General features: G+C 35.2%; 1 protein-coding gene across 10 annotated transcripts in view; it reads right to left on the bottom strand.

Annotated features, from left to right (window-relative positions):
- The window catches only part of ULK4 (unc-51 like kinase 4), a 228,745-nt gene that overhangs the window by 45,386 nt on the left and 157,394 nt on the right, over nt 1-25,965 (bottom strand). For 9 of the 10 annotated variants that reach the window (XR_003540279.2, XR_005566123.1, XR_005566124.1 and 6 more), the window contains exons 33-35: nt 19,138-19,304; nt 16,519-16,617; nt 8,605-8,790 (exon numbers count right to left, since the gene is read on the bottom strand). Coding sequence is in view for 4 of the 10 variants with exons in the window: in XM_027718944.2 (XP_027574745.2) it covers nt 8,605-8,790; nt 16,519-16,617; nt 19,138-19,304 (452 nt within the window). In the remaining 6 variants the exon portion in view is untranslated. Of the gene's footprint in view, nt 1-8,604; nt 8,791-16,518; nt 16,618-19,137; nt 19,305-25,965 lie in introns of those variants that run through there. The other variant, XR_005566125.1, reaches the window with a different exon arrangement.

The following is a 25,965-nucleotide window of genomic DNA, read 5'->3' as shown; positions in this document are numbered from 1 at the left end:
TTTCTGGAGAAATTTACTGAAAGCCTAACCTCAATGCACAGAAATGCTATTTTTAAACATAAACTTGTTTCAGAACACTTACATGAATCACAGAGTCATCTGAAATTGTGCAGCGCCCCATTCATAAAGCCCAGATATGGTTATCATTGCCAGGGATTAGCATGTGAGCATGGGCCCTCTGTTGGGGAATGTATGTACTTGTTGTTAATGACCACATTAACCAACCGTTAGATTCTTGGAGAAATCCAAGGAAAAATTTCAAGTATTTTGTTTTCTTTCATTGTATGTATGTTTTGACTTATGCTTCTAGAGTAATTTTCATCTTTGATCTTTCTAACTATCTCTAACTCTTAAAACACTGACTTCCTTTTGCTCTGTATGGTCATATTGCTTGGTCTCAACTGCCACAACCAGCATACCTTTGTTGTATTTATGTCATATTTTTGCTCACCATTTCCATCTGACAGACAACCTGTATCTGAAATGCCCTGTCTATTTGTGTCCTTTGCCTAACTCACATGCCTCAGAGTCCCCTATCTTCACAGCCGGATAGCCAAGGACTGTCTTCCTCTACAATATAGGCACTCCAGTTATATTCCCTGTTTATCTGCATCCACACATTGGCTATTAAAATCAAGCTCTATTTGACCTGCAGATTTGCTCATGGCAAGATTGTTGAAAACACCAGCTTTTCAGCAGTGCTCCTGCATTATAAGATGAAGGGGGTAAGGATCTAGATGCAGTGAAACACAGTTAATGTTTGTTGGATGCCTTGTTAAAGTGCAGAAGCCAAAACTTTTTTTAATATTTTTTAATGTTTCAATAGATAGAAACATTGGCAAGGAAAATAAGGGAGCACTGAAGATTAACAAAGAGGATAATCAAGACCTTTTACTCTGACTGCCCACTACTAGGTAATTTAGAAGTTAAAAGGAAGATTCCCTATGGGAAAGGAATGCTCCTAACTCCTACCTTGATTTTGTCCTGGTTGGTACTTGGTACTTGAAATTTTACTTACATGATGAAACGTAAAAGACTATTTCATCTCTAATAAACTTGTCAGCAAGGAGACTGAGTTTAAGAGAATAGATATAATGAAAAAGGGAGGTGTTGTTGAAGGGTTTGCAATGTAAGTTTGCAAAAAGTCCCAGTAAACCTGCTTCTTACATGTAACTATCTTATCTTCAATGTGGACAACAAAAATCTTTCAAAGCTGTTTTTGGTAACAGCTTCACATGAAGACTATATGAAGACTAAGGATTTTAAAATACTCCTGTGGCCATAAGAATTTAAATTTGGAATAAAATGAAGATACTTTTGTATTAGTAATCAGGAGCAACTAGTTAAACCTCCATACCTGCTTGCACAAAACTGATCATTGCCAAGGATCTGTTTTATCCAGAATGGTCATTTTGAGTCAAATTATTTCCTATTACAGAGAGTCATTTCCAGGCCATTCCTTGATCCTATTTTGAATACAGGAAACAAGCTGGATTGTTCTCTGGAGCAAGAAATTACTTTTTACTATGCTTGGATTGAGCTTATCACAATGAGGTCCTGGTCTACAGGACTAATGAAATTCAGTTATAGTAATAATGAAAGCAGCACCGACACCTCATATGCTCCCATTAAGGCTACAGAACACGGAAATATGTGCAACCTGGTATTAACATTCAAGCTGAGAGAAGATTTTTAATAATTCAATCCTATTTGATTGGTATTGATAGTTCTCTTAAGCAAAATGTTATCTGAGGACCATGATTAGTGTTCTGATTTTACCACACGTTATAAGAAGTCTAGGGTTTTTAATAGAATAGGTTTTTGGACTCCAGTGATCAGCTGCAAAAAGTATGTCAGCTTAGATCCAATTGAAATAAAATTTTAATTCTCATAATTGTTAAGAATTTCTTGGCACTTTGAGTTAGGAATATTTCAAGTCACCTACAAAAAAGAGAATACACTGTATTTGCAGTTACAGGTACACAAGGATAAAAATTATACCACATAAATTATTATTATAGTAATAGCCCTACCATTCACCATCCCAGCCTTCTCAGCCACAGGACTGGTTTATTCTACAACTCATTTGAAGCAGTAAATATAGTCAGAGAAGTACAAAATTCACACAGCAGAAGAGGTTTCTGACTCAGGTAGAAATAAGTGATCCTATAAGCCTGGACAATCTTATAGAGATTTAAATATTTGTTCTTTCTATGAGAAGAAATAAGCAGAGCATTCCTGTACCATCTAGTGCTTTGGGTAAAAAATTAGCAAAGTTTTCTGCAATCTTTTATCAGCTACAGAACTTCTAGACAGGATCAAAAGTGACAAGATGAAGAAAGATAAGAACTCCAGGGACTGCATTGGTGACTAAGACCATGGATACTCATTCTGTTTCATTTCATAAGACAGAAGGATATACACCGGAAAAAACTCCATCAGTATATAAGTTTTGAACACTGCACTTAAGAATTTTGCCCAACCAAAAGAAGGATGTTGTAGAAGTCATAAAGGCAAATTAAAAGGAAGGCTAATCAGAAATGGAGGCCTATTAAAAGTCTTTCAGTGCTCTAACCAAGTGTGTAAACCTAAATACCAAAATATTCTTCCCTCTCCTCCAGTAGAAATCATAGAATGCAAATGCCAAAAATGAGAAAGTCAAGGACAGTGCTAACATGCTGCACTACTACTCAGTATCCTGAAAACACTCCGCAAGTGACACAAAGTATAAATGTGTCTCAATTCAGCTTCACAAGGTACATAAGCCAGGCACATAGGCAAAACATGCACATGCCTCTAAGGTGAAACAGTATCTAACAATTTCAGATTAAAAATAAAAATTCTTATCAGACCTACAGTAAAAATTTGTGTCTGGGATTTCAATACATGGAATCTAACTAGCCAAAGTAAAATTAACCACGTATACTACTATAAAGAATGCCATGGGATCTCATATTTTAATGATCTCCAGCATTCCTCTCACATCTGGGTATCCTAACTATTACCAGACATACAAATAACATTTTCATGCAGTACTTTTAAAAAGTGGTTTTTGAAAAGCTACGTTATTCTTAATATCAAGTATATAATTCTAAATTAAATAACCTATATCTAGGACTTGGTATTGTTTGTTGAACATGTGACAAGAAATTGAAATATTATTAAGTTTTGATTACATAAAAATCACTCTTCTATTAATTAGACTTTTTATTTCTTAGTGCTACTGAAAATGCTTTATTAATCTTAAAAAAAATCTTCCGTCAGGTTTTAATGATGAAAGCAAAATATTTCATTTCCATGTGCACTTGGTAGAGCCAGTATGACATCATAAACTAAACACGAAGTTCAAAACACAGCTTCAAAAAAATTAATCCAAATTACTCAAATAAATTAATCAATATTGGTTCAATTTCTGTTCAGTAATCAAAAAAGTGCTCCAAAGGGGCTCTGCCATGAGAAAACTATGCCCACCAAACAATGAATTTCTTTAAATTCCTCTCTACTAGTTCTATTTAAATATTGTTTATTTGTTGTTTAAATTGTATTAGAGGCTATTCCCCCATGCTGCTTGCTTCCCCTGTGTCCGGGTACGGCTGGGCCTGGAAGTGCTGCCAAGTCACAGTGGGCATTGGAAGCCTCCCTGTCTCTCATCTCTGGAGACTCTCTCCAATTTCATTAAAACTGTAAAAAAACCACTGTCTGAGTGTGCAAACAGAGGGAGCTTCCCCACACAGGGGGAAGGGTGAAGATGCTTACCATGTATTTGTTTCAAAGGATTTTGAGTAACTCGTCCTGTTATGATCTGTATCATGTATCTTAATGACAATTAGCTTTTTCCTCTTTGGGGGGATCTCAAGTTGTTTATGTCTAATGAAATGTTCCATCTTTATATATGTACACACACACACACAACCCCCCCATACATATACATACACATATACATATATACATACCTAAAATAATGTCTTAGGGACTTTATTCTCATAGATTGAAGCCAACAAAAGATGGTCTATAAAGAAGGAATGCAGGCTTGCTAACAACTTGAAAATAAGAGATTAACACTAATGAAAGACAGAAATTGTTCCTATAAGAGTCACCTGAATTTTAAAAACATATATAATTTAACCCACAAGTGAATATTGTGCTCACAGTTTCACAAATAAATATTATAAAATTACACCTTAGAGCAATGGAATATTATGGATTACCTTGGTAATTAATGAAATTGATTAAAGGCTGCTTAAAAGATTCAGATCATGAGAAAGAAGCATAAGTAGTTTTTCTGCACTTAGTTTGAGATTATTTGACTGCTGTGCTCCCTTGGCAGGAGATGTGCCAACAGGTTCCCCCAGCTTTGTGAGACCATGGGAAAACAGACTGCTCTAGGAATAGCCACACAAGCACCTCCTTGTGGTGCTGAATCCTAGGATCTGAAGCTGTAAAAGGGGTGCTATCTGAAAATCTCTTGAGATTTTGCTTCACCTTCTTTGAGAGAAGCTCCCTATAGATATACTTGTGAGAATCTACTGAGAAGCAAACCTCCAGCAAGAAGTTTGACTTACCAGGGGATTGCAGAACTGCTACTCTAAACAAATATTTGTGCTGCTTGGACTGTGTATCTCTCCAAGCTCTAAATGTCTTCATAATGCATGATCAGGGATTAATATAACAAGGATCTAATCTGGGAACTATAGCAGTAAAAATATATACATATATTTCTATATACAAACACACAGCTGTCTATTCAAGAGATGCAAAGGCAGCATGACTCTGCATAAAACTGAGGATGATATAATTACCAATCTACATGACAGAAATACTTAGGGACATGTGAATTTAAGGATATTTTAGACATACTGATCACTTGTTCCTCAAGCTTTGGCTCATTTGAAACAGGGTAGTAAATCTGCCTGCAGGTACACAGTGATGGCATTGCTATGGCTCAGATTGGCAGGGAAATCAAATTAGAGTTCAATAGTCCTACAATGAAATTAATGAATGTTATGGAACTTTGCCACAGCTCAAATACTATCATTCCAGCCTTAACGTTTTTACTACACAGCCTAATATGATTTAAGAAATCCTTATACATGTCCCCACAGGGTATATGACATGCAGATGACATCCAAAATGTTTTATTTGCTCACAAATAAAGGATGAACAACTTTTTGACAGTTATGATACACAAATTAGTGGAAATGAGATCCTGCAAAAACAATCAGACGAAAAAGGTTGTGATTTAGGTAGAACTCAATATCCTTTAAGAGTAGTACTTAAGGGAAAAGTCACAGAACAAAAGTTCCCTCTCCACAGCGAGTGCAGAATTGCAGGTTAAAGCCTGATTTTTACTCATTTTTCTCAGAGGAATTTTTCCTTTATTGTTTGGAAATAAAAGAGAGTGTTCTCTTGTTTTGAAAGCTGAAATATTTTATTTGTGAGTACCAAGCTGTAATCCCACAATGATACTGTGCCCAGTGGAAAAATATTAGCTAGTTCTATTAAAAAATGCCTTTACATTACATACTAGATGATAAATTGAGATGGCAGGTAGATTTTTTCCTCTGGAGAAAAAAAGAAATTTAAAACTCTTCAGTAAAGGAGGCAAACTCCAAACTATTTGCTTCCCAAATGAAAATTTCTTCTGCTTCACAAAGAAATACTTTTATCTAGATAATTAAATGGACTGTAATAAGATGCACTATATATTCACAGAGGAGATGGATAAGGTAGTGATTTCCAGGACAAGTGGTAGGAGAGGCTTCCAGAACAACAAAAATGAGAGAAGATCACTCTCTGATGTCATTAACCAGTTACAAAAATGCTGCTAAAAAAGATAAAGTATTTCTGAATAGCAGTATTGTCTAACCCAAGTTGAAGCAACCAGAACAAAAGAGTTAGTACAATGGAAGAAGGAAAAAATCCCCAACCAAAACAACCCCCTAAAAAAACTCAAATCATGTTCCTTTGATTCAATAATTTTATTCAGTTTCTGCCCATTATATCAATGTCAGAGAGAGAACATTCTTGAAAAAGACTGGTTAACCTGGACTTGACAGAGCCAAAAGCCTTGAAAGCTAAAAGGTAATTATAAACAAACCAGAAAGAAGAAAGTCAGTGCTGCCTCTTCAAAGCTTTTAAAGATCTTTACTTACACAGCTATAAAAGTTAGCTCAAAGCATATTTTTTCTGGTTTTCACTCCTGATGATTTCTTTTTCAAGGAAAATAAAGCCCATTAAAAGGGCTGCTCATAGCGATTCCGTTAATAAGCCTGTACAAAATCTGGTCTATATCTTTATTTCTGTTTAACAAATGAATGCAAAAAAAATTGCAGGAAAACAATCAGTGAAGAAAGTGTTGGAAGAGGTTTATATTGCCCTTAAGTCAATTTGCTGGTCAAATTTGACAGCAACCTTTAAAAAACCCAAACAAAAACAAACTCAAAACAAATCTCCAACTTCTTGCAAAAAAACCCCTTCCACCCGCTGGAGATACAACACAATGGATTAATACTATTAAATGATAGCAACACATAGGTATCACTATCCATTTCATCAAGGTAAGGTCACCTTGGAGATCAACAAATTCTCTGGAATACTTTAAACTGAAGACTCTGAAATTGAGACATCTGTCTCCATTGGCTCACTGGGGTCATGTGAAACTAGTCATACTGCTATGCCTTTTCCTTCTTTCCAGCAATACATGCTATAAAGGCATGTACAGCATAAGCACATGGAGTTCTTTTTGTACATTCCTGTCTTATCAAAGCAATACCTGTGCCTGCATTAGTGAAGTTAATGTTACCACAAATTGAAAAGATGCTCTGTATAAGCACTGATCAGCAACAATGCAAACTGGTGCATTCACTGGTCCCTCTACTAAAATACTGCTCAGATACTACAAAAGAAAAACAGTGCTCTACACTTCAAAATTCAGCTGATGTGGGCTGAATCCTTCTTAAATAGATATGACTATATTTTAATGTCTTTTGTGATTATGACAATTTTGACAAGATAATCATCTCCTCTGAACAGGACTTTTTAAGGTTTAGAGAAATAACATAAGATTTATTAAATAATCTGTCAAATTTTCTATGAACCCTGCTTTCAAAAGAAATCCTATGATCTCATTAAAATAATTACAGAAAATCTATGCCTGATATTATAAATAACAAGCACCAGGTATACAAAGGAGAGTACAGGAACTAAAAGTACAGGAACTTGCAGGATTCAAAAGGTGATAGCATCGCTTTGTTCTCTTTAGATAGTAAACAGAAGTTTCCATGTTAAATATCCTGCACTCTAGGTCAACTTTTGAACAACAGTCTTCAAAATGGAGAGAAAGAAACAAGTCTGTACCTATGGTAAAATTAAATAATCTAGATAGGTATATTGCAGCCTCATTTCTCTTTTCTTTCTTCACACTTCGTTGCCTCTGTTCTCATCCTGCTTTTGCGGAAAAGCAAAAGCCGGTTCTAAACAGCACAACGATTACTCAGAAAAAGAAGCAGAGGTACAAGCTAAAATCAGAGGAAGTGTCTTTAAAATTCTAAACATCATATCAATTTGAATTTTATATATACAGGCTTCTTTTACAGCAAGATAGAACTGGGTAAAACAGGGAAGAACAGTATGGTGTTTACTTTCCTGTAATACAAATACAGTAGGCAAGAGAAAGAGGACTAGAACAGCTCTGAATTCTCTACGAGGGTTGCTTTCTCTTAACTCCTGCTGCCATTGATTATGGCTTATGATTATGACTATTCTAGTAGTCAGCACTGCACTTACAAAATTCAAGTACCTTCTGCTTCTTACACTGGGGAAGTTACCCTCATTCAATTGAAAACTCCTGCTTTTGGAGAGTAAAGGGTGAAGTACTCAACCAACAAGGTTGGTGACAATGCAGGCAAAACTTGTCATCAAGACACTTCAAGATAAAAACCCCACAGTACTATCTGAGACAAAGCTACCGATATTGAAGGTTTTCTACCTAAGCTACCTAAAAGACGCAATGCTGCTGTGATGCCACCATGTTGGAGCATGACAGAACTGATGCTCCTAACTGTGAATAACCTCACCAGAATAAGCTCCTGCATGACTCCCACTGACTGAAGTTCTACATCACAACCACTTCAGCAGAAGTGCTCTCTCTCACTCAGAGAGAATGAGGACTCAACAGCCTACGCACAAAACTATTCCAAGTGTAAAATGGCATTTTATTCACCGTAAAATCAACTACTGTGCTTCTGAACAGCTATTAATGCTAACAAGTTAGTTCTTTCAGAAGACATTCATAAAATTGTTCCAATGCTTCATACAGATGGATTACTAAACAAATATATAAATAGCATGAGTTATTTAAATAGCTGAATGGTTAACTGAAATAGGAGAACTCCAACAATCACGTAGCAAGAGGTTTTAAGTGTAGAAGGCTATCTTCTCCAGAGAAGTGAAATTCAAAAACATGAAAATCAACTTCACATATTTTGTTTTCAAACTTCTTTTAAAATATTTTTTCCTTTAAGAGGAAAAAACCAGCCAAAAAAATGATCCAGCAATATAAAAAAACCCCATGCAGACTTTGAAAAAGTTTAGATGTTGACTCACCAGTCTCTTTACAATTCTCAACAAAAGCTTCAGTTGTCGTGTATCTTTTTTGGACTTCAGTACTTCAGCAAAGCTGTCCATGTTTTCTGGAGACATGCTCTCCTGACTGTTCCCTCCATATAGCTGAACCAGCAATGATAAGCACTGTGAAGCACTCACAAATATTTCAGTATCTTCACTGGGAAGCTAAAAATGAACAAAAAATGAACAAACAAAAATCAAATACCAATTTCAGAAAAATTGCATATCACTGGGGATTTGGAAGAGTATTAACGTTTGCATTGTGCCAGGAAAGAATAATTTCTGGTTGACTGACTCAGAATTCCATTAAACTAAGCTTAATAAAGTGATGAAAATATAATTAAAATATACCTGTTCTTAAGCAGCAGTATAACACTGTCTCCATTATGATTCTGTCAAATAACCTATCTATATCAACATCACAACAGCACTGGAAACATTGCTCCCAACTATTTTATTCTGCTTTAAACAGAAGTAGGAATAGCAGAAAGTATCATTATAGCCATGATATCTAATCTTTGACATCATGCACACCATAAAATTTCATTTAATTATTTCTAAATCAAGCCTATGGCTTCTGGTTGAGGTAGACCACAGACTATCTAGTTCTTTAATGGATTTTAAGTAGTCACATTAGGAGGTACATTTTGAAGATTTTAAATGTTTTCCTAAATTCCAGCTTTTCTGCACTCCTTTGAAGATCAGACACTGCAGCAGGCCCTAGCAATGGGATGGAAAATTCTTTCCTGAGAAGCAAAATTACAGAAGAGATTTAGGGACATGACTAGTAATCATCTTTAAATGAGCTTCTGATAGTATGACACTGCTATCAAAATGATTAATATCTTTTTTGAAAGTACAATCTGGAAATAACAAGTAGAGATATTACATTATATTATATTATGCCTTTATTTGGCACTGACAATGACATTTTGGAACCACAACAGGAATGCAATGCCTAGTTTCAGCATAGAGAGTTCACAAAAGCTAGTGAAAAAAATCATAGAGGTTTCTTGGGAACAGGCAAGAAGATGATAGACTGGAAAACATAACAGCAAAGGACTGAAAGAATTCAATGTCTATAGAATATCAAAGGGAAGGTTAAAGGGCATTTGATCATATCCTCTCAGTTACATGTGAGAAAAAGCAGGCTGTGGATAGGTTAATGCCTTTACCTGAAAAAGGATTGGTAAGAGATGATAGCTCAAAACTTTAGACAAAGTAATTCAGATTAGAAGGAAGATAATACTTTGATTTCCTTTTTTTCTTCCTCTCTTTAATTAGAGTGATTAACCATTGAAACAACTTTCTTAGAACTGTGACAGATTCTCCATCAAAGGCAACTCAAATATCACAAACCCCCTTTTTTTCCCTAAAAAAAAAATTACAAACCTATTTACTGTGATGAGGAATTAATTTAGGAAAGTCCTGTTTTACGTTATACACAACCCTCAACTAAAGGATTTCAGTGGCTTTTTCTCATCTTTTAGTCTATGACCTGAACAAAATATATTGGTAGTGGTCTTAAACCAATTAAGTACAGAAGTGTAAAAACACCTTATCACTCCCACTCATTTTTTTAATTCCAAAAGTACTATTTACATACAAAGAAGCTAGATTAAAGTACAATTAACAGACTATCCTTACTGACAATAAAAGGAAACAATTTATATAATCTGTCCAACCATTTATATAATATGCCCAACCATTTCAATAATGATTACTTATTTAATCTGCAGTATGAATTACCTAAGTTTTTTCATTTTAAGGAAAATCCATCCAGTTACTTTAAAGCAATCTGAACATACCATCAGACATACACCCCTCAAATTTTCAAGCAGCAATTCTCCAGGGATCTGCATGCAAATACAATCCTGTTTTCCACTAGCTTAATAGAGTTGGCTGTTTAAAACAGACTGAACTGAGATGTAATCTCTGAATACATAGCCCCAAGACATATCACATTCTATTTGACCTAATACTGTGCAAGGGACAGGACCACAGCAGCTATTTCTTCCTCAGTTTTGCTGTATGGTTTTTCTTCATTCCAATCTAAATGCCACCTATTTGATTATTTCTTTTCCAACATTCAGAATTATCTAATAACATCATCAACATAATTAGCAAGGTCAAAAAACAGGAAAAGCTAAAAATAGTAACAAGCTTTATGGCTTCATTTGTGTCTTGAATCTTTATTAAATTTTAAAAAAGTCCACTGATCTCACTTTGGGCTTTGAGCCGACTTGTATTTCCATCACTGAAATAAAAATGCCATTAGATAAAGAAAGGACAAATTAAACTACTTTAATATATGTCTCTCACACCTTTTAAAAGGAGCATTCCAACTTTCAGTTTGTTACTAAATCACTGTAGACAGGTATATCAACCACTCCCTGAAGAAAAGCATAGTAAAAGGACTAATATTTGATTTTCCAATATTGTTTGTTGGCTAACCAAATATAAAAAATGAAAAATTAGTGAAAATCTTGGACAGATACATTCTTGCCTGGGTATTGCAGTGGAGTTCCCTGGGTTCCAGAAGTAAAAAAATACCATGTTTAGTCAGTAATAACAACAGACATACTTCAAAGTGAGACTGTTCCCAAGCTCTTTTCCTGAGATATTCACTAAATATCAAAGAAGTGGAAAGGTGTCAGTCTCAGTAGATGACTGCCCCTACAACAAATTCGTGTGAAGAAACACATAAAGCACCATGAAACTTAGAGGTTCTTCCCAACAGCAGAAGGGTACATGACTGTCAAGGAAGCAAATAAGCAAGTCCATCTGGTTAGTGTTACTCCCAAAGGAGATTGATTTCAGCAGGAAACCCCAGGTAGTGAGGCAGTGGAACACTGCAACAGGTAAGAAGGAGCTGTGCTTGGGTGCATGGCTTTGCTTGTCTTCTCCTAGGGTGTCCAACCATTTATCATTGTTGTTGTTTTTATTTTTTCCCCAACAAGAGAAAGGAAGACCCTTTCCATCTAATGAAAAGAAACTTTCCATCCAATGTGTCTTGGCATCATATAGACTTGCTCTTCATGGGGTATCAGGCTTTCAGTGACTATTTTCCAAGTGTCACTCCAGGGTTCCCAATACTTGCCAACCATGACATCGCACTATTCAATCACAAATGTCAATGAAATCCTTCATCCTCTGTTGTACTTCAGGCTCTTCTGCTTCCCCAGAGTCCCTTTGAGCTTTGGCATCATCTGGACTTTGGGGAGCAAGTTGCTGTTATCCTGGAAAAATTCAGGGTAAAACAATAGTAGCATAGGGTCTTGTATGAAGAGAAAACTAAGTTTGGAATAGGAAAGACCATATTTACCCTGGAGAAAATAAGATCATTTGCTTTCAGTCTAACTCATCAATAATTAAGGTGTAAGAGGAACTCTCAGCAATGTCCCTATTTAAGTATGCCTGCATCAGCATTTTTCTCTGTAACTCTACTGACAAGTAGTGATTTAGATGTCAAAAGTCGTAAGCTGGTAACCTGAAATTTAGCATTGGCTGCCAGGCAGTGTTAGTACTGGCTATAAAGAGTACAGGATCTGAAGAAAATTCTTGGTATAAAACAAAAGCAATGACTGAAAATATAATAAATATCTGAAAATATAGAAAACCAAGGAATGAAAAATTCAGCTTTCAAGTAAATAATATCTCATGTTTAATAAGAACAGCACAGACAGAATCACGTTGCTCAACAATGAATATAGGTGGATAGTTCAGCTCTTAATTAGCTGAAACAGCATGCTGATTATTTTTTTAATCCTAATTCAATTTGGTATGAAGCACATTTCTTTCAAACACATTTACAGTTTTCATGACAGCAGATATTTATGTTTTTATTCTTTCAAGGGAGGAGAAACCCACGAAAAAAATAAACTAGAGTTCTATCACTTTAAGAAAATATCTGACCCTTAATATTTCATATTAACCTGAAAAAAGCCTAGTGGCCTTTCGTTTCTTTTTGCTTTATCAGTCTTAGAGGGGATTATGGATTCAGCCCTTCAGCAAGGTAGAAATGTTAGTAGTACTTCTCCTTGCAGCTGTTATTATTCTGGGCTAATGTATAGCTTGAAGACAATCTAGCACGTTAAAATAAATTACTGAACAGCTAAGGTCATAAATTTTGCCATACTCTAACTCAAAACTGTATATCTATTTTTCATTTATTTTAAAATAACACTGCATGACAAGACTTTTGTGCAACACAGACAACATATTACTCTTTACTTAATTTTTATGGCCATGTTATAACTTCCTCTAAAAGAGTTTATAAGACAAAATTCACTTCTCTTCCTTTCTAGATGGAACCTTCTCTGTGTATTTTAATGTGTTGAAGAGCAGGAAGTTTCTTGTTATTGCATGTCTATATTTCTGCAGTCTGTTCTCAAAAATTCCATCATTTTGAACTGAGTTGCAGTGTGTTCATGAATTGCAAACCGCTGCAAGAAACGTGTGATCATTTGAGCTGAAGCGGCAGTTTTCACACTGTTGGAGTTGTTACAGCATCTAATTTTAGAGTTACAATGAAACTGTCTGGATCACCCAGAGGGGACACTATTTCAGTGCATTAATGAGGTTATACACATAGAAGTTTATTACGATAAGAGATAGATATCCATTAGATCACTAATGTGATTATAGAGTGTGCTGTAAAAGAAGTACCATTGGGATCTATAGGGAAGATGATTTTGCAAACACTGAACAAAATGTAAAAGCAAAACATCACTATTAATCTGCTAGCTTTACTATGCTATTCTTATTAGTAAATATACACAGGTTTAAATTAAAAAGTAAGATATTACATTTTGACTTAGGGCAAAATTGCCATTCTCTTACCTAGGGGAAAATATTTTAAATACATATATATATGTTTTTTCAGTTCATTTTAATCTAGCCTAACTGTTGAGAAAGTAAATCCTCATTCCAAAATTCTGTGCATGAGACAACATATTCTTATTTCCTCTGGTGTGTTTGTTTGGGGTTTTTTTTGGTTTTTTTAGGGTAGCTCTGTATAAGAGAATTCTTCAAATATAATTCCAGGTAACATTTAAAATACAATAACAGCAATACATTATACAATACAGGAAATAAACATATATCTCTCCACTCTGATCATGGAACAGTCTGTATCACTAAGAAATGTGAAAGAAAATTCTACAGCCTCCAGGGTTATCATTCTTCTGCAGTCACTTTCATTATTGGGTGGTAAATACCTTCGTGTGCTCTGAAAACGAATTCTGGGCACAGCCTTAGAATCAGGGCAATATAGAAACATAAAGGACCTAGAAGAGATCATCTCATTCATCCATGTGCACTGAGGCTTCATATTTGTCCTGTTCCCATTTGCACGTGATTAGCTGGACTTCCAACAGTAACATACAGAGCACAGTAAGTAGCTGCAAATTTTACTAGTAATAATATGATGAAGAAGCCTACCACCAGAAATCAAGAAACTTTCTCTCCCAGCAATCTGATAGGCTGCAGAAAAGACTGGAAGATCTACACCTAGGAACTAAATCTGAGACCTACAGAAAATGAAACTCCTTTTTATAGGTACTGTCAGGTTTCTGAAAGTTTCTGAAAATCCACACTGAGGTGATTTCAAAAGTAAACATTATTTTTTTTTCTGTATAATGGGTACATAAAAAATTAGAAGGTGTTTCGTATCTTGTATAATTGCTGCAAGTTTCAGTATAATATTCAAATTACATTTATGTTAAGCGGAGGAACATTACCCAGCAAAGGTAAGTGTAATTAACTTTTAAACACAAAACTGCCAAGCAGAAGACTAAATGCTCAATTTATTTTCCTCTTATTGATCAATTAAGGGCATAATGATCATGGGATTAAATATTGAATTCTCCATATTTGCAGTGTTTTCTGCATGATAGAATTTGTAATTATTTCTTCTTTTGCATTCTTAAAACCCTGAAGTTTCATTTACATGCAATCTAGGTTTCCTGCACTTGCTTTGCTATGCCTTTAGTGATAGACTAAATCACAACTACAGAAGGGAAAAATTGATTCTAAGTGTTTGACATTTTCAAGTTTAACTCACATTGATTTTTTGAGAGATTATTGAGAGAGAAAAACATGTAGAACTTGAGGAAAATAAAAAGCCAAGTAAATGGGGCATGGAATAATAACCTACTTGAAGGATACACATATCAATGAGGGAAAACAATTATTCAAGGTGACATAAGAAACCATAAATATGGTAAGATAGGTAGAAATAGCAAACCAGAGAAAATAATTTTAACTTAATATCTTAAAGTAATGATCAGTTCAACATTTAAGATCTCCATCATCTCCAGAAAACAAAGTTCGCAAAGAAATGAATGCCTCAAAACAGCAATAAAGGGTTATGTAGCCACACAGCCCAATGAATACAGAGAACAACCACTGGCACCTAAAAGAAGTGACTAAAAGAAATGGTCTTTATTCTTTACCTGTATGTTAATATCAGCAGATTTAAAATCAGCATTTTAAACATACCAAAATCTGTAGAAGTACAGAACAAAGCAAAACCCAGTGATAATTTGCAGCCCTGCTTCTGAAATACAAGGGCAAGTCACAATCTAATCAGTACATGCTAACTGTACAATTAACCTATTCTTTAATTAAAAACCTATAAAAGACTTCCAGGTGGCATAAGCTGAGTAAAACTTGTCTTCTAATTTTCTGTTCTTTAGAGAGTTAATAGAATTTAAATTTATGACTAGTTTCACTTTAAAGGAACATTTGCATCTCTTCATGTCCTACTATTTATCATATATAGTGATTTTAAAAAATTAATAAAAAATAAATTAAAAGAATTTATAAAGATGAAATATTATATAGTTGAAATTCAGTCACTTTGTTTTAGATCATTCAGTGAACATTTCCAAAAAGCCTTTGCCAATAACTGGTTTAAGGAAATCCATCAAAGGAGGACTTAGCAACAAGTATAACGCCAAAAATTAATAGGAATCACACACTTCCCAAAAATAGAAGATGAGAGACAGTGCTAAAGATAGTAAAAGGACCACACTATTGATATCACAAAACACCTGAAAACCTCTGTTTAAATGGAAAAAAAGAATCATGTCTGGAAGAGAACACAGTGAATCTGAAATGCCTTTAAGTGAAATAACCTGGAAAGGATACTGTGATATGCCACAGGGAAATTCTCACATTTTAATGGCTTTATATTGAATAAAAGGCTGATGCAGCCTCTAAAAGCCCTGTCCAGCTCAAGAAGCACTCCTTACTACAAATCATTACACACAGTCAATACAGATCTCTGGCACAGTATTATGGAGGTTGAGCTGATGGGATGCATCAGGGCCACAGTGCAGCACTCTGTGGAGATTTCAGTGCAGTGCTGTGACACCTAGTAAACCCTGGAAAGGACTTTGTGTGTCTTTAAACAGACACACTTCAAAGATGTTTACAGATCACTGGGGAGCACTCCCACTCATAAATCACTCAGGGTCATGTCAAAATAAAAGAAAACCCTTGAGAAAACTCAGAAGGCTGAAACTCAAGAAAATAATATTTCATTGTAATGGTAGCAGTACTATTAGTGTCATATTTTGAATACATCCTTTCCATATGCAGTGATCACTAGTTCATTCTGAAGGGCTAAAATTTGGTTATACATATGTATCCAAACTGAGAATCTACCCCTCATCCCACTTCTATGCTTGGGACAGACAGATTTATTCTGACATCACTGGTAACCTGTAAGTCATTATGACCTATAGCTTTCTACAAAGTGTTAGAGTACTAGATGGTAGCTTATAAACAATGAAAAACTAACAAACAGAGCTCTAAGATGTTGAATTCGATAGAATAATTCCAACTTCAGAAACGTTCCAAAAGGCTTACAAACACACAAATTCTCACCAGTTGAATAAGCAGGCTAATTAGGTCCGTCAGGGGTTTATTGATAAGCAGAAGGTCTTCGGCAGCCTGTGTGTCCCCTCCTGTGCCAGATTTCTGTGCCTTAATAAGAGAGAAAAAATCAAAAGTGACCTTGGTGACTGTTCTGGTATGAGGAACAAATTAGGTCCATTAGGTGGTGGAAGCGTGAATAGAAGTCTGAAGGAGACTTATGAACTCTTCTAGTTAAATATTCCTGAGCTCCCAATGAGCAGTTACATTCCTTGTGTCTGTGACAATAAGCACAAAGCAAAAGGGGTTCCTGCTGTCATGCCCATTCTGCACAGGCTGAATATACTGACCCACATGACATTTCTTCAGAAAAATGTAATAAACTGTACATGTAAAAGATACCTCCAAAGTCATAAATGTTTCATGCATTTGTAATTTCTGTCAACATGACACATCTATTTTAACATTAAAGTTCAAATTTTTTTTTCCCCTTTATCAGGTACAATTTCACATGCAACTCAAACCAAGAAAATCAAGGTGACTGAAAATTCTCAGCAATATTGCCCAATTTTGCTCATCTGCCTTACTCTGTATCCTGGAATATTCACAGTATATTACAATAATTTAAACTATTTTTGAAAGAGGAATAATAAAGTCTCCAAGCGGCCAAAGTCTGAGATAAGATCTGTTACCACTTGTAATTCTGACCACTCATCCCCCCTCATCAAGACACACTACCAACCTAGGCAGTCGTATTTATGACCCCTCCCTGCCCCAGGGCACCAGAAAGATCTTTCATTTAAGTTCATTATCTTGAACCAGCTTTGGACTATGACCCTATACGGTCAATCTGCTGGAGGAAAAAGTAAACATTTTGTCTAAAGAAGACATTTTAAAATAATTTTTTATTGTCTTTCATTTATAGCTCAATCCTAAAAATCACTGTCCAAGTGCAATACCTGAAGATTTTCATTTGGTTAAGTGAACAGAGGAGCAAGTCCCCTAAGGCAGGAGACACTATTGCTCAAGCTCCACTGTTGATACTGATGAGTGGAAAGGACAGTGCCTTTCTTCTGGAAAGAATTTTAAAATAAAAGAGAACCGAGGAGCTGTTTCTCCAGGTGAGAAGTCACATTGGTATGTCCCTCACTGAGACTCACTGCAATGATCTGGAATGCTGAAGCCCAAGAACAACAAATGTAGAGAAGATAAAAAAATGGAGTGTTTATATTAATGAAGAAAGGCAAGTAAGTCACCTTCCCAATGCAGCTGGATAAGGTTATCACCTTTTACACAAAATGCTTAAATAAAAAGGATTCAAGTGGAGGTACTACCATTTGTAAAAGTCAACTTAAGCCTCAAAAATTTGATTCTCCTTTTCAAGTTCTGTTTTGGAAGGCATCTTACTCAGAAGATCTCTACAAAAAAACAGTCCAAGAGTAATATTCATGATGCATTTAGTGACACGTGGATAGTGGAACACTATGTAGTCAGTAGGTAATGGCCATCATTCAATATTTCACATGTACTGATACACCTGTAGAACTCTCAGGCCTTCTGACAAGTACTGTCAAGATGAGTAAGCCAAGGCAAGTAACATCATGGTAAAATTTGTTTTTTAAGGGCACAGGACAGAGCTATGCTTCAAAACTCAGTTTTCCAGCTGCTTCTTGTTATTTATTAGCATTCCAGAGCAAAGCAGATTACTTTGACAAGAGTTAGACAAAACTGGAGCTGGAGTTTTAGTGCATCAATTAACTGAAGTATTCAAGTAAAGCCAGAATAGAATTTGGCTTTGAATGAATAGATTTAATTTTGTATCCAAATAAAACCCTTCAGTTTGACTAATACTACCAAACCATGTGCAAGATCCTCTTTCCTCACGTGTCCTCCAGAATAACTGGCCTCACCACTGTTATATGGAACCCAAGTACAGAATTTAGCTCTCTGTGAAGGAGTGATGCCAAAAATATGACAATCGGGAATTAGCCTACAAAATTTGATTTACAAAGTGATTCTTAGATGAGAAAACCATTACAGAGGACTCAAAAAAGACCAAGTACTGTACCATCACATTTAAATTTTCTTCCAAAAATTCAAGAAAAACAAAACAAAAACCTCCCAGTGAAATATCTGGTTGATAACATGGCTGATCATGTAAATCAGTGTAGAAAAAAAGAAAAAAGCTCAAATTTCAACATCAACTTCTTACATTAAGCCTTCTTTAGAAAAAAAGAGAAATGAAAACAAAGCACAAAAGCAAGCAAACAAAAAACTTGACTAAAGAAAAATTCAGCAGATCATTTAAAAACAAAGCAAAATTTGTTAGCTTAACATCATGTCTAAAAAAAGATGAATGCTTCTTCTTGATATGTTACTAAGAGAGTTATGTGAAATTTCTTTGAATTGTATCTTCCTTTTTAAGGACGAGGATGGCTTTCTTGGAGGAGGAAGTCCTACCAATACCATGACTTGCACTGATTCAAACAGAAACTTGGAAGACAAATTGATTTTCCACCATACTAAAAATTCAATAAAATCAGAATAGTGGGAATCTCATTATTAGGATAACAGGAAGTTATCTAAAAAATTGTTTAAGATGGTAATGGCCCCAGGAAATAAATCACATACCTGCAAAGTCTGGCGTACAATGTTTGCTGTATACATAAGCATGCACTGCAAAATGTCAAGTAAGGACAGAAGCAGTGCATTTACTGTCTTGGTGCTGCTTTTATCATCTGCCTCCAAGTACAGAACCACAGCTTCTGTTAGGAGATTACAGATGTGATGAGCCAGTCCTACATAGAAAGTGAGATAAAAAAAAAAAGGTTATCAGAAAAAGAACAATGTGGAAGGTGACCTAGATAAAAATAATAGATTAGGATAAAAAGAAATTTTACATACATTATGAATATTTATTCGATTTCCTCTTTTTCTCCATAATTATCTCCTTTTCTATTCTGTTTGGACCAGCTCATAAAGAGAGTTAAACTGATACAATCAAATTTGCTAACTGCATGAAAAATTATGTAACATTCATTAAATTAAAACATACTTTGAACCCTAAACTTTTCTGTAGCATGCTGGTACACAAGATTCCTTCACAATACCTTCACAATTCACAAGAATCTAGCCATTTCTCCAGTCTGTTACAAAGTGCCACTTCAAGGTGGCACAAAGTTTCTTAACTGGTCTGCCAATTAGAACCTTCCCCGTATGTTTTAATTGTAGAATTGAACACTGCTTAACATAAAATATATTCAGAAGAGCATTATAAATGAAATACTGAATACTACACTTAAAATGTTTTTAAGATTTGCTGAAATTATGCAAGTAAAAACTTTGCTGAAAATATCTTCTTGTTTTGAAGGGTTTTTTTTTAAGCTCCTTTAGAATTCGACATCAGCTCCTGTAGCTTGCCTGACCACAAATCAATTGACATAGCAGAAAAAATATAATCTGTTTCAAGCCAACACCAATTCAGTTCAGAATCTTTCTTATTTTCAAATACAAAGTGACTGAGTTTATTATATTTGATTTTAATCTTTTTCTTTCAGAGTTTCATACGGGATGAAAGATACTTTGTTTCTTAACATAGTACATTTGTAAACCATCTCTTACACTGGTAATTAGCTATGCAGTCACTTGGGTAACACTGTAGTATATTAGTACATCAGCTTCTAGTCCCCATGATTGTCAGAAATTACTGAAGTATTTCACTGATTTCAATGAAGTAAAAAAATCTATTTTATAAGTTCTCCTTTAAAAAAATCATTGCATATATTTTTATGAACACCAGTACATGATTAAAATGAGACATTACAGAATACTTACACCATTCAGCTTTTAAGAGCAGTCAAAGTTGTGGGGCATTGAACTATTCGGGCTTTGAAAGATGTCCCATCCATTAACTAAACTTCCCACGAAATATTTTTCTCCCCTATTCCTCACCCTTAATACTTTCTTCAGGAAATTAAATACAAAACCTTTCATTTAGAATACAGTTATGGTTCTAGATCATTAAGACTTGCACTCTGCTTCTATCTCACATCTTTTTTATTTTTATGATTACTAGCATTATTCTTTTCCCAAGCGTTTGATTGATGGATGTCAGCTCAAGTTAAGCTTTGAATTTCCCGGAGTTTTGTCTGAATAAATCAAGCTCTCAGAATTAAATCACTTTAATCTCACACATTTAATTTCCTTCTCCATTTTCAGAGTGCAATTTCTGCTGCAGTTCTGAACACTTCATACAAAAATGAAATAGCACACAGAGACACATTTAAGTGATGCCACCAATACCCACCAAGAAGAAAAAAAAAGACGTAATTGTAATTGTATGTCTACCTGATACAAAATATATAGTTATTCAATGACTATTTTCAACAGGTTAAATCAGAATAAACCTAAGAAAACAGTCCGGCAAGACTTTGTCCCTATCAAAGAGATGTCTGAAAAATTTCCTGCAGGGCTATGACCCAGTACACATTGTTTCTCCCTGTATAAGGCCACAAAACCAGCAGCCACATCAAATGAATGAGTCACCCCATTCTTTCCAGATGGCTTACTTATAACCCTTAAGACGGTGACTTGGAGACGAACACTGAGAAGGCCACTTTCAAACATAGGCATTGCATTGTATGGGTCATCATTAAGAATTTTTTAGGCAGTAGTACTCTCTGCATTTACAGAACTAAGTAGGGAGTGACTAGTAGTGAACAAAACACCAGGATCCATGACTGTGATCTGCAATCTTTTCCCTTTCAGCTTTGAACAGGACTTGCTTATTTCCTTAACTGTACCAACCCAAGTTTCAGAACTGCCTCATTTCTGCTGTTTGGTGAACAGGGAGGTGAACCAAACACTCAACCTTCTCCCTATCCATTGAGACGTGAATAATATAATTGCCTAGATTTTATTCTCTTGAAGTATTTACATCCTAAGGGTATGCATATTAGCAACCCTGCCTCCAAACACCTGAGATATTCATGTTTACTTAGTTAACTAAAACATCAGAACTAAAGAATTTTATTTAAGTAGATACAAGCTCACACAGAACTATACATACAAAGATATGCATACTAAATTTGAAAAGTTGTGAGGGAAAAAATTTCCTGGACCTAAAATACCTTTGGAAAATTTAGCACATCAATACTTTATAATAAAGACATCTAAAATAAAACACTGGTGCAAAATGTTCCTTAATGCACTTCATGGTTCATACAGACACCTGATAAACACTTGGTTCCACAGATAAAGGCCACAGACTGACCACTTGGTCAAGTAAACAAAGTTCCAGGCATGGTATTTAAAATACTTCATTGCGTTACAACAAAATGAAAATTGGAGGCCACAGTTTTAAATATATTCCTTGCTTGCACCACAAGACAAAATACACACTCTTTGTCCTCAGAAGAGAAAGCTGGGAAGCTGTGACCATGACAAAACTCAACAGAAGTTTAACAGCCTTGACTACTGGCACTGTAACCAGTTTACTCAAAAAGGCAGCTATAAAGATCAAGTCTGACATGTTTCAGCATTCCAAAAATTGAATCCCAGAACAGCTAGTCTGCAAAAAAAGCATTCAATTCTAAAAAAATGGAAATTGCATTCATAATTCTGTAATACAAAAATCACATATGGATCCCTAAGTTTCAGAAGATACCTTGAAAGTTTTCTCCCAAATTCTACAACAGATTCAAAAACCACAATTTAATTTCCAATAAAGCCTAAATCAATACTTATCTTTCAAAATTTTAGACACTATATTTCAGAGTCATATTTAACAGACGTAGGTTTCTTATGCAGAATTCTCAACTCTTCATTAGAAAGTAAAATAGGCTCTGATTCAAAGGCACACACTCCATGCACTCCTGAACTTTGCAAGTGATGGATCTGAATATAAATCCTGTATCACAGAAGAGACATAAACCAAATTCGATCGAGGAAGATTATTCTACTGGGACAACCTACATATATTTAAGTATTCTGGTACTTCCAACTATGTTGGCAATAGTTCACCTTCTCAAGAGAAAGGTGTTAGTGAGTTTACACGAGTGAAAGTAATGCACCGTAATTTCTTTCAGCTAGGCATTTCTTATTAAGGCAAGTAAGTAAAAACTTATCATTTAACCTATTACAGAGTTTTTTGGTTACTCTATTAATCTCCAAATTTCTGCAAACAAAATATATCACAAGGTACTGTTTGTAGCTTTAGTTATAGTCTAAATTTATTACAATACTTCACAGTGCACTAGTCACGCCTTATATTTATTTGTACAAGAAGGACCTTCAAAACATCAAGCCTCGGTGCAGTTCTCTGCTATTCAAATTTTGCTGAAAAATAAGGCAAAAGTTGCATCCTATATTAGAATTATTGTGGTTATAAATTTACATAATTTGAATTAAACAAAGAACCTTTTCTAACTGCAGTTCAAGATTCATAACATGTATTAAAATGATTTTATACAAAATTCCTAGCCATGGATTTATAGCACTTGACAAACCCAGTGTTCACAGAAGAGTATTTCTCCTGCCCAGAGACCCCTGCAATGAACTGAACACGTCGCTAATAGTGTTTTATGAATGTGGACTGTGATGACTATGCCTGTGTTTTATAAATCTTTTCAAAAGATAAAAGGAGTCTTTTGGCCCATGATACAGCTAATCGGACTGAATGTGCCATGATACCTTCTGGAATGAAAGCTGAGAAGAGAGATTTTATTCTCACCTATTAGTAAGATGGATAAAGGAAAAAAAATCTTCACTTCCCAATCTTACGAAACATCAAAGGACAGCCTAAGAAGCAATCTTCTAGGCAATCCTTTCATGCCTACCAGCAATTAGAGCATTCAACAAACCTGTCTGCTTCCAGCTGAAGAAAATGTTAGAACAGGTGCACTTCCTCCGAACAATGCCACCGCACAGCCAAGCAGCCAGCAGCAAACCCCCTCAGCCTGGCAAAAAGGTTTCTCTCTGTTTGTCTCCACACATTTCTCCCTGGAGAGCCATTTTCCCCATTTGTATCACACCTACACAACTGAATTCCCAGGGATATTACCAAATACATATTCACTAGACTTTTCTTCCTTCTTTTACTTACAGAGTGGACCTGTGATATTAACAGATTAAATAGAAACCATATTTTATAATCTTTTAAGTTTTAATGCTAAAATTCAAAAATATTGCTAAGAAGAAACACAGGACTGTATTATGATAGATTGTAGCACACAGGAATGAGTTCCTCAGTACCTGAGCACTTAAGATAATCCATGATGTCATAAAGATTCTTCATAAAACCTTATTTACCTACATAAACCTGGGATTCAATTTGCATTCTTTGCATCACAGCACTACTACTCAAATTTTCCTGTTTTGAACAACTGAACTAGACAACAAAAGGCACATGGTATCTTTAGGGGAATAGCCTTTTTAAAGGAGGCGCATTGCTTTTAATGTTATTTTTGTTTATTACTTGTTACTGGTTTTGTTTTAGGAACTATTTGTCTTAGTATTATAATATTGAGGTAAGACTAAACTAGAATAGCAAATTAGATCGCCAACAATTTCAAAATTTGGTGAGTTATGAATGTTAGATCAAGTGGAAAGACAATGATACAGCTGTTGAGCAGATCAATTGCATTACTGCTGCCCTGAAAATTATTTTCTATTCTGATCTTAAAAATGAAAAGCGTCTAAAGAAGAAAATTTTGCACATGCTGAATAGTCTATTCCTACTACTGGTAGAGTGACTAGACATTTTATGACTAAAGAATAGGTTTGAGGGATAAAAATCTCATTTGAATTTGTCATACTGAAGTGGTCAAGGCTCTCCAGAGCTTCCCTCTGTGGGAAGAGTCTGTGGTTCAGCTTTTCCTACACACATGGAAGGTAGGGCACTCACCAACAGTGCCCAAGCAGGGAGTCCTGTCCCCACACACAGCAAAATGGGTGTGGTAAGGATGATGACAACCAGGGAAGAAAAGCCAGTTATAACCTTTACTCCAGATAGGTTGGAAGTGGACTGCAAAGTACTATATCTTGAGTGTGGATGCCTGAGAGGAATACTGACCTGACATTCTCAGAGGCAATACGTTTCTGCTTTGAGTCAAAGCACGAGATTGGTCTATTTTACTTTTTCCGGGACTGGCAGCATTTAGGTGTTATTGTTAGAAGTCAATTTAGAGGTGCCACCTTTCACTTGTGAAAAAAGGGTGAAGAACTGGAGACTCCCCAGGGAACCACATCAAACTCTTCTCAACCAAAGAGAATCCTGCCAACAGAGAAATCTACTTTTTCTATAATTTAATCTATGGAACAAACACATAGGTTATTAAGACCAGCAGGTGTACAGATCAGCCAACTAAAAGATAGAAAACCAAGTGAATTCTCTCATAAGAAAAAGTAACTGAATATAATAAAGGATAGTAAAAATGCAACTTGAACTATTTAGAAAAAATAAAATCACGTAGTGCTGCATATGCTTGACTGGTCAATACAAAAATAATGAAATATAACGAATTATACCAACTAGGCTAGACTGTGGTTGTTCTCTGTGAAAAAATGTGGTTAGAATAACGCACACAGAGGAGGAGTATTTCTGAAAGTATAATCACTGATCCCTTGAGAGTTCCTGATTTGCTGCTTCTTTTGAAAATGAAAAAAAATAATTAAAAAAAAAGAAAAAAAGGAGTTTCTCATCTAAGAATCTTGTTAAGATTTCTGTGACAAAATTTCATCTGAATTCAGGTTTTTGTGTCAGATTGACTCAACCATTCTATAATTAATTTAGAAAAGATATCCAAGCTGTTTGAAACTTAGTTCACAGCACATATGGGTACATATCATCAAAGTTTTGAAGGCAGGGAATTTTGTTCTAGACAAGACTTACCAAGATAGTCCTCATTCCTAGGAGTACAACTCATTGAACATGAACATGAACTTGTTCAACAGGGATGGAATGAAAGATCAGAAGGTAATTTCCCTTGGAAGATAGTTTTAAGAACATTCAAATTCTTTCTACTTATATCAGAACTGATAAAATTTTTTTCAAAATTTATGTGAGTGAATACTACATAACTAAGGACTGTAATAACATTCAAGGGATCTACTCAAAGTGTTGATAAGACATTAAGAGTGTCTCATGTGAGCAGTCAGTTTTGATTTGTTTGGATAACAAGCTGTTGGGCACCACAGTCTCTAAAAATACTATCTGCTTCTTACAGTCTCTAAGTAGATGAATATAACTGGACATTTGCTACAAAAAGACAAGTGAAAAATATAACAGAAAGGTAGGATCCACTGAAGATGTACACGCAAACTTTAAATGCCTGTATCGGGTGGCTTGTGAGACTAGACATAAAGGAAACTTTTTTTTTAAAGTAGTCTCTCTTCAGAAAAGGATTTTAGCACCCAGCAGTCATAAGATTTGCTGCCAGTTCTGTCATTCATATATGTTAT

This window comes from Pipra filicauda, unplaced genomic scaffold (assembly GCF_003945595.2).
Source record: "Pipra filicauda isolate LSUMZ 115617 unplaced genomic scaffold, ASM394559v2 scaffold62_size3274119_pilon, whole genome shotgun sequence".
Lineage (NCBI taxonomy): Eukaryota > Metazoa > Chordata > Aves > Passeriformes > Pipridae > Pipra > Pipra filicauda.
The sequence above is the reverse complement of the archived record's forward strand: the minus strand, read 5'-3'. Positions and strand labels throughout refer to the sequence as shown.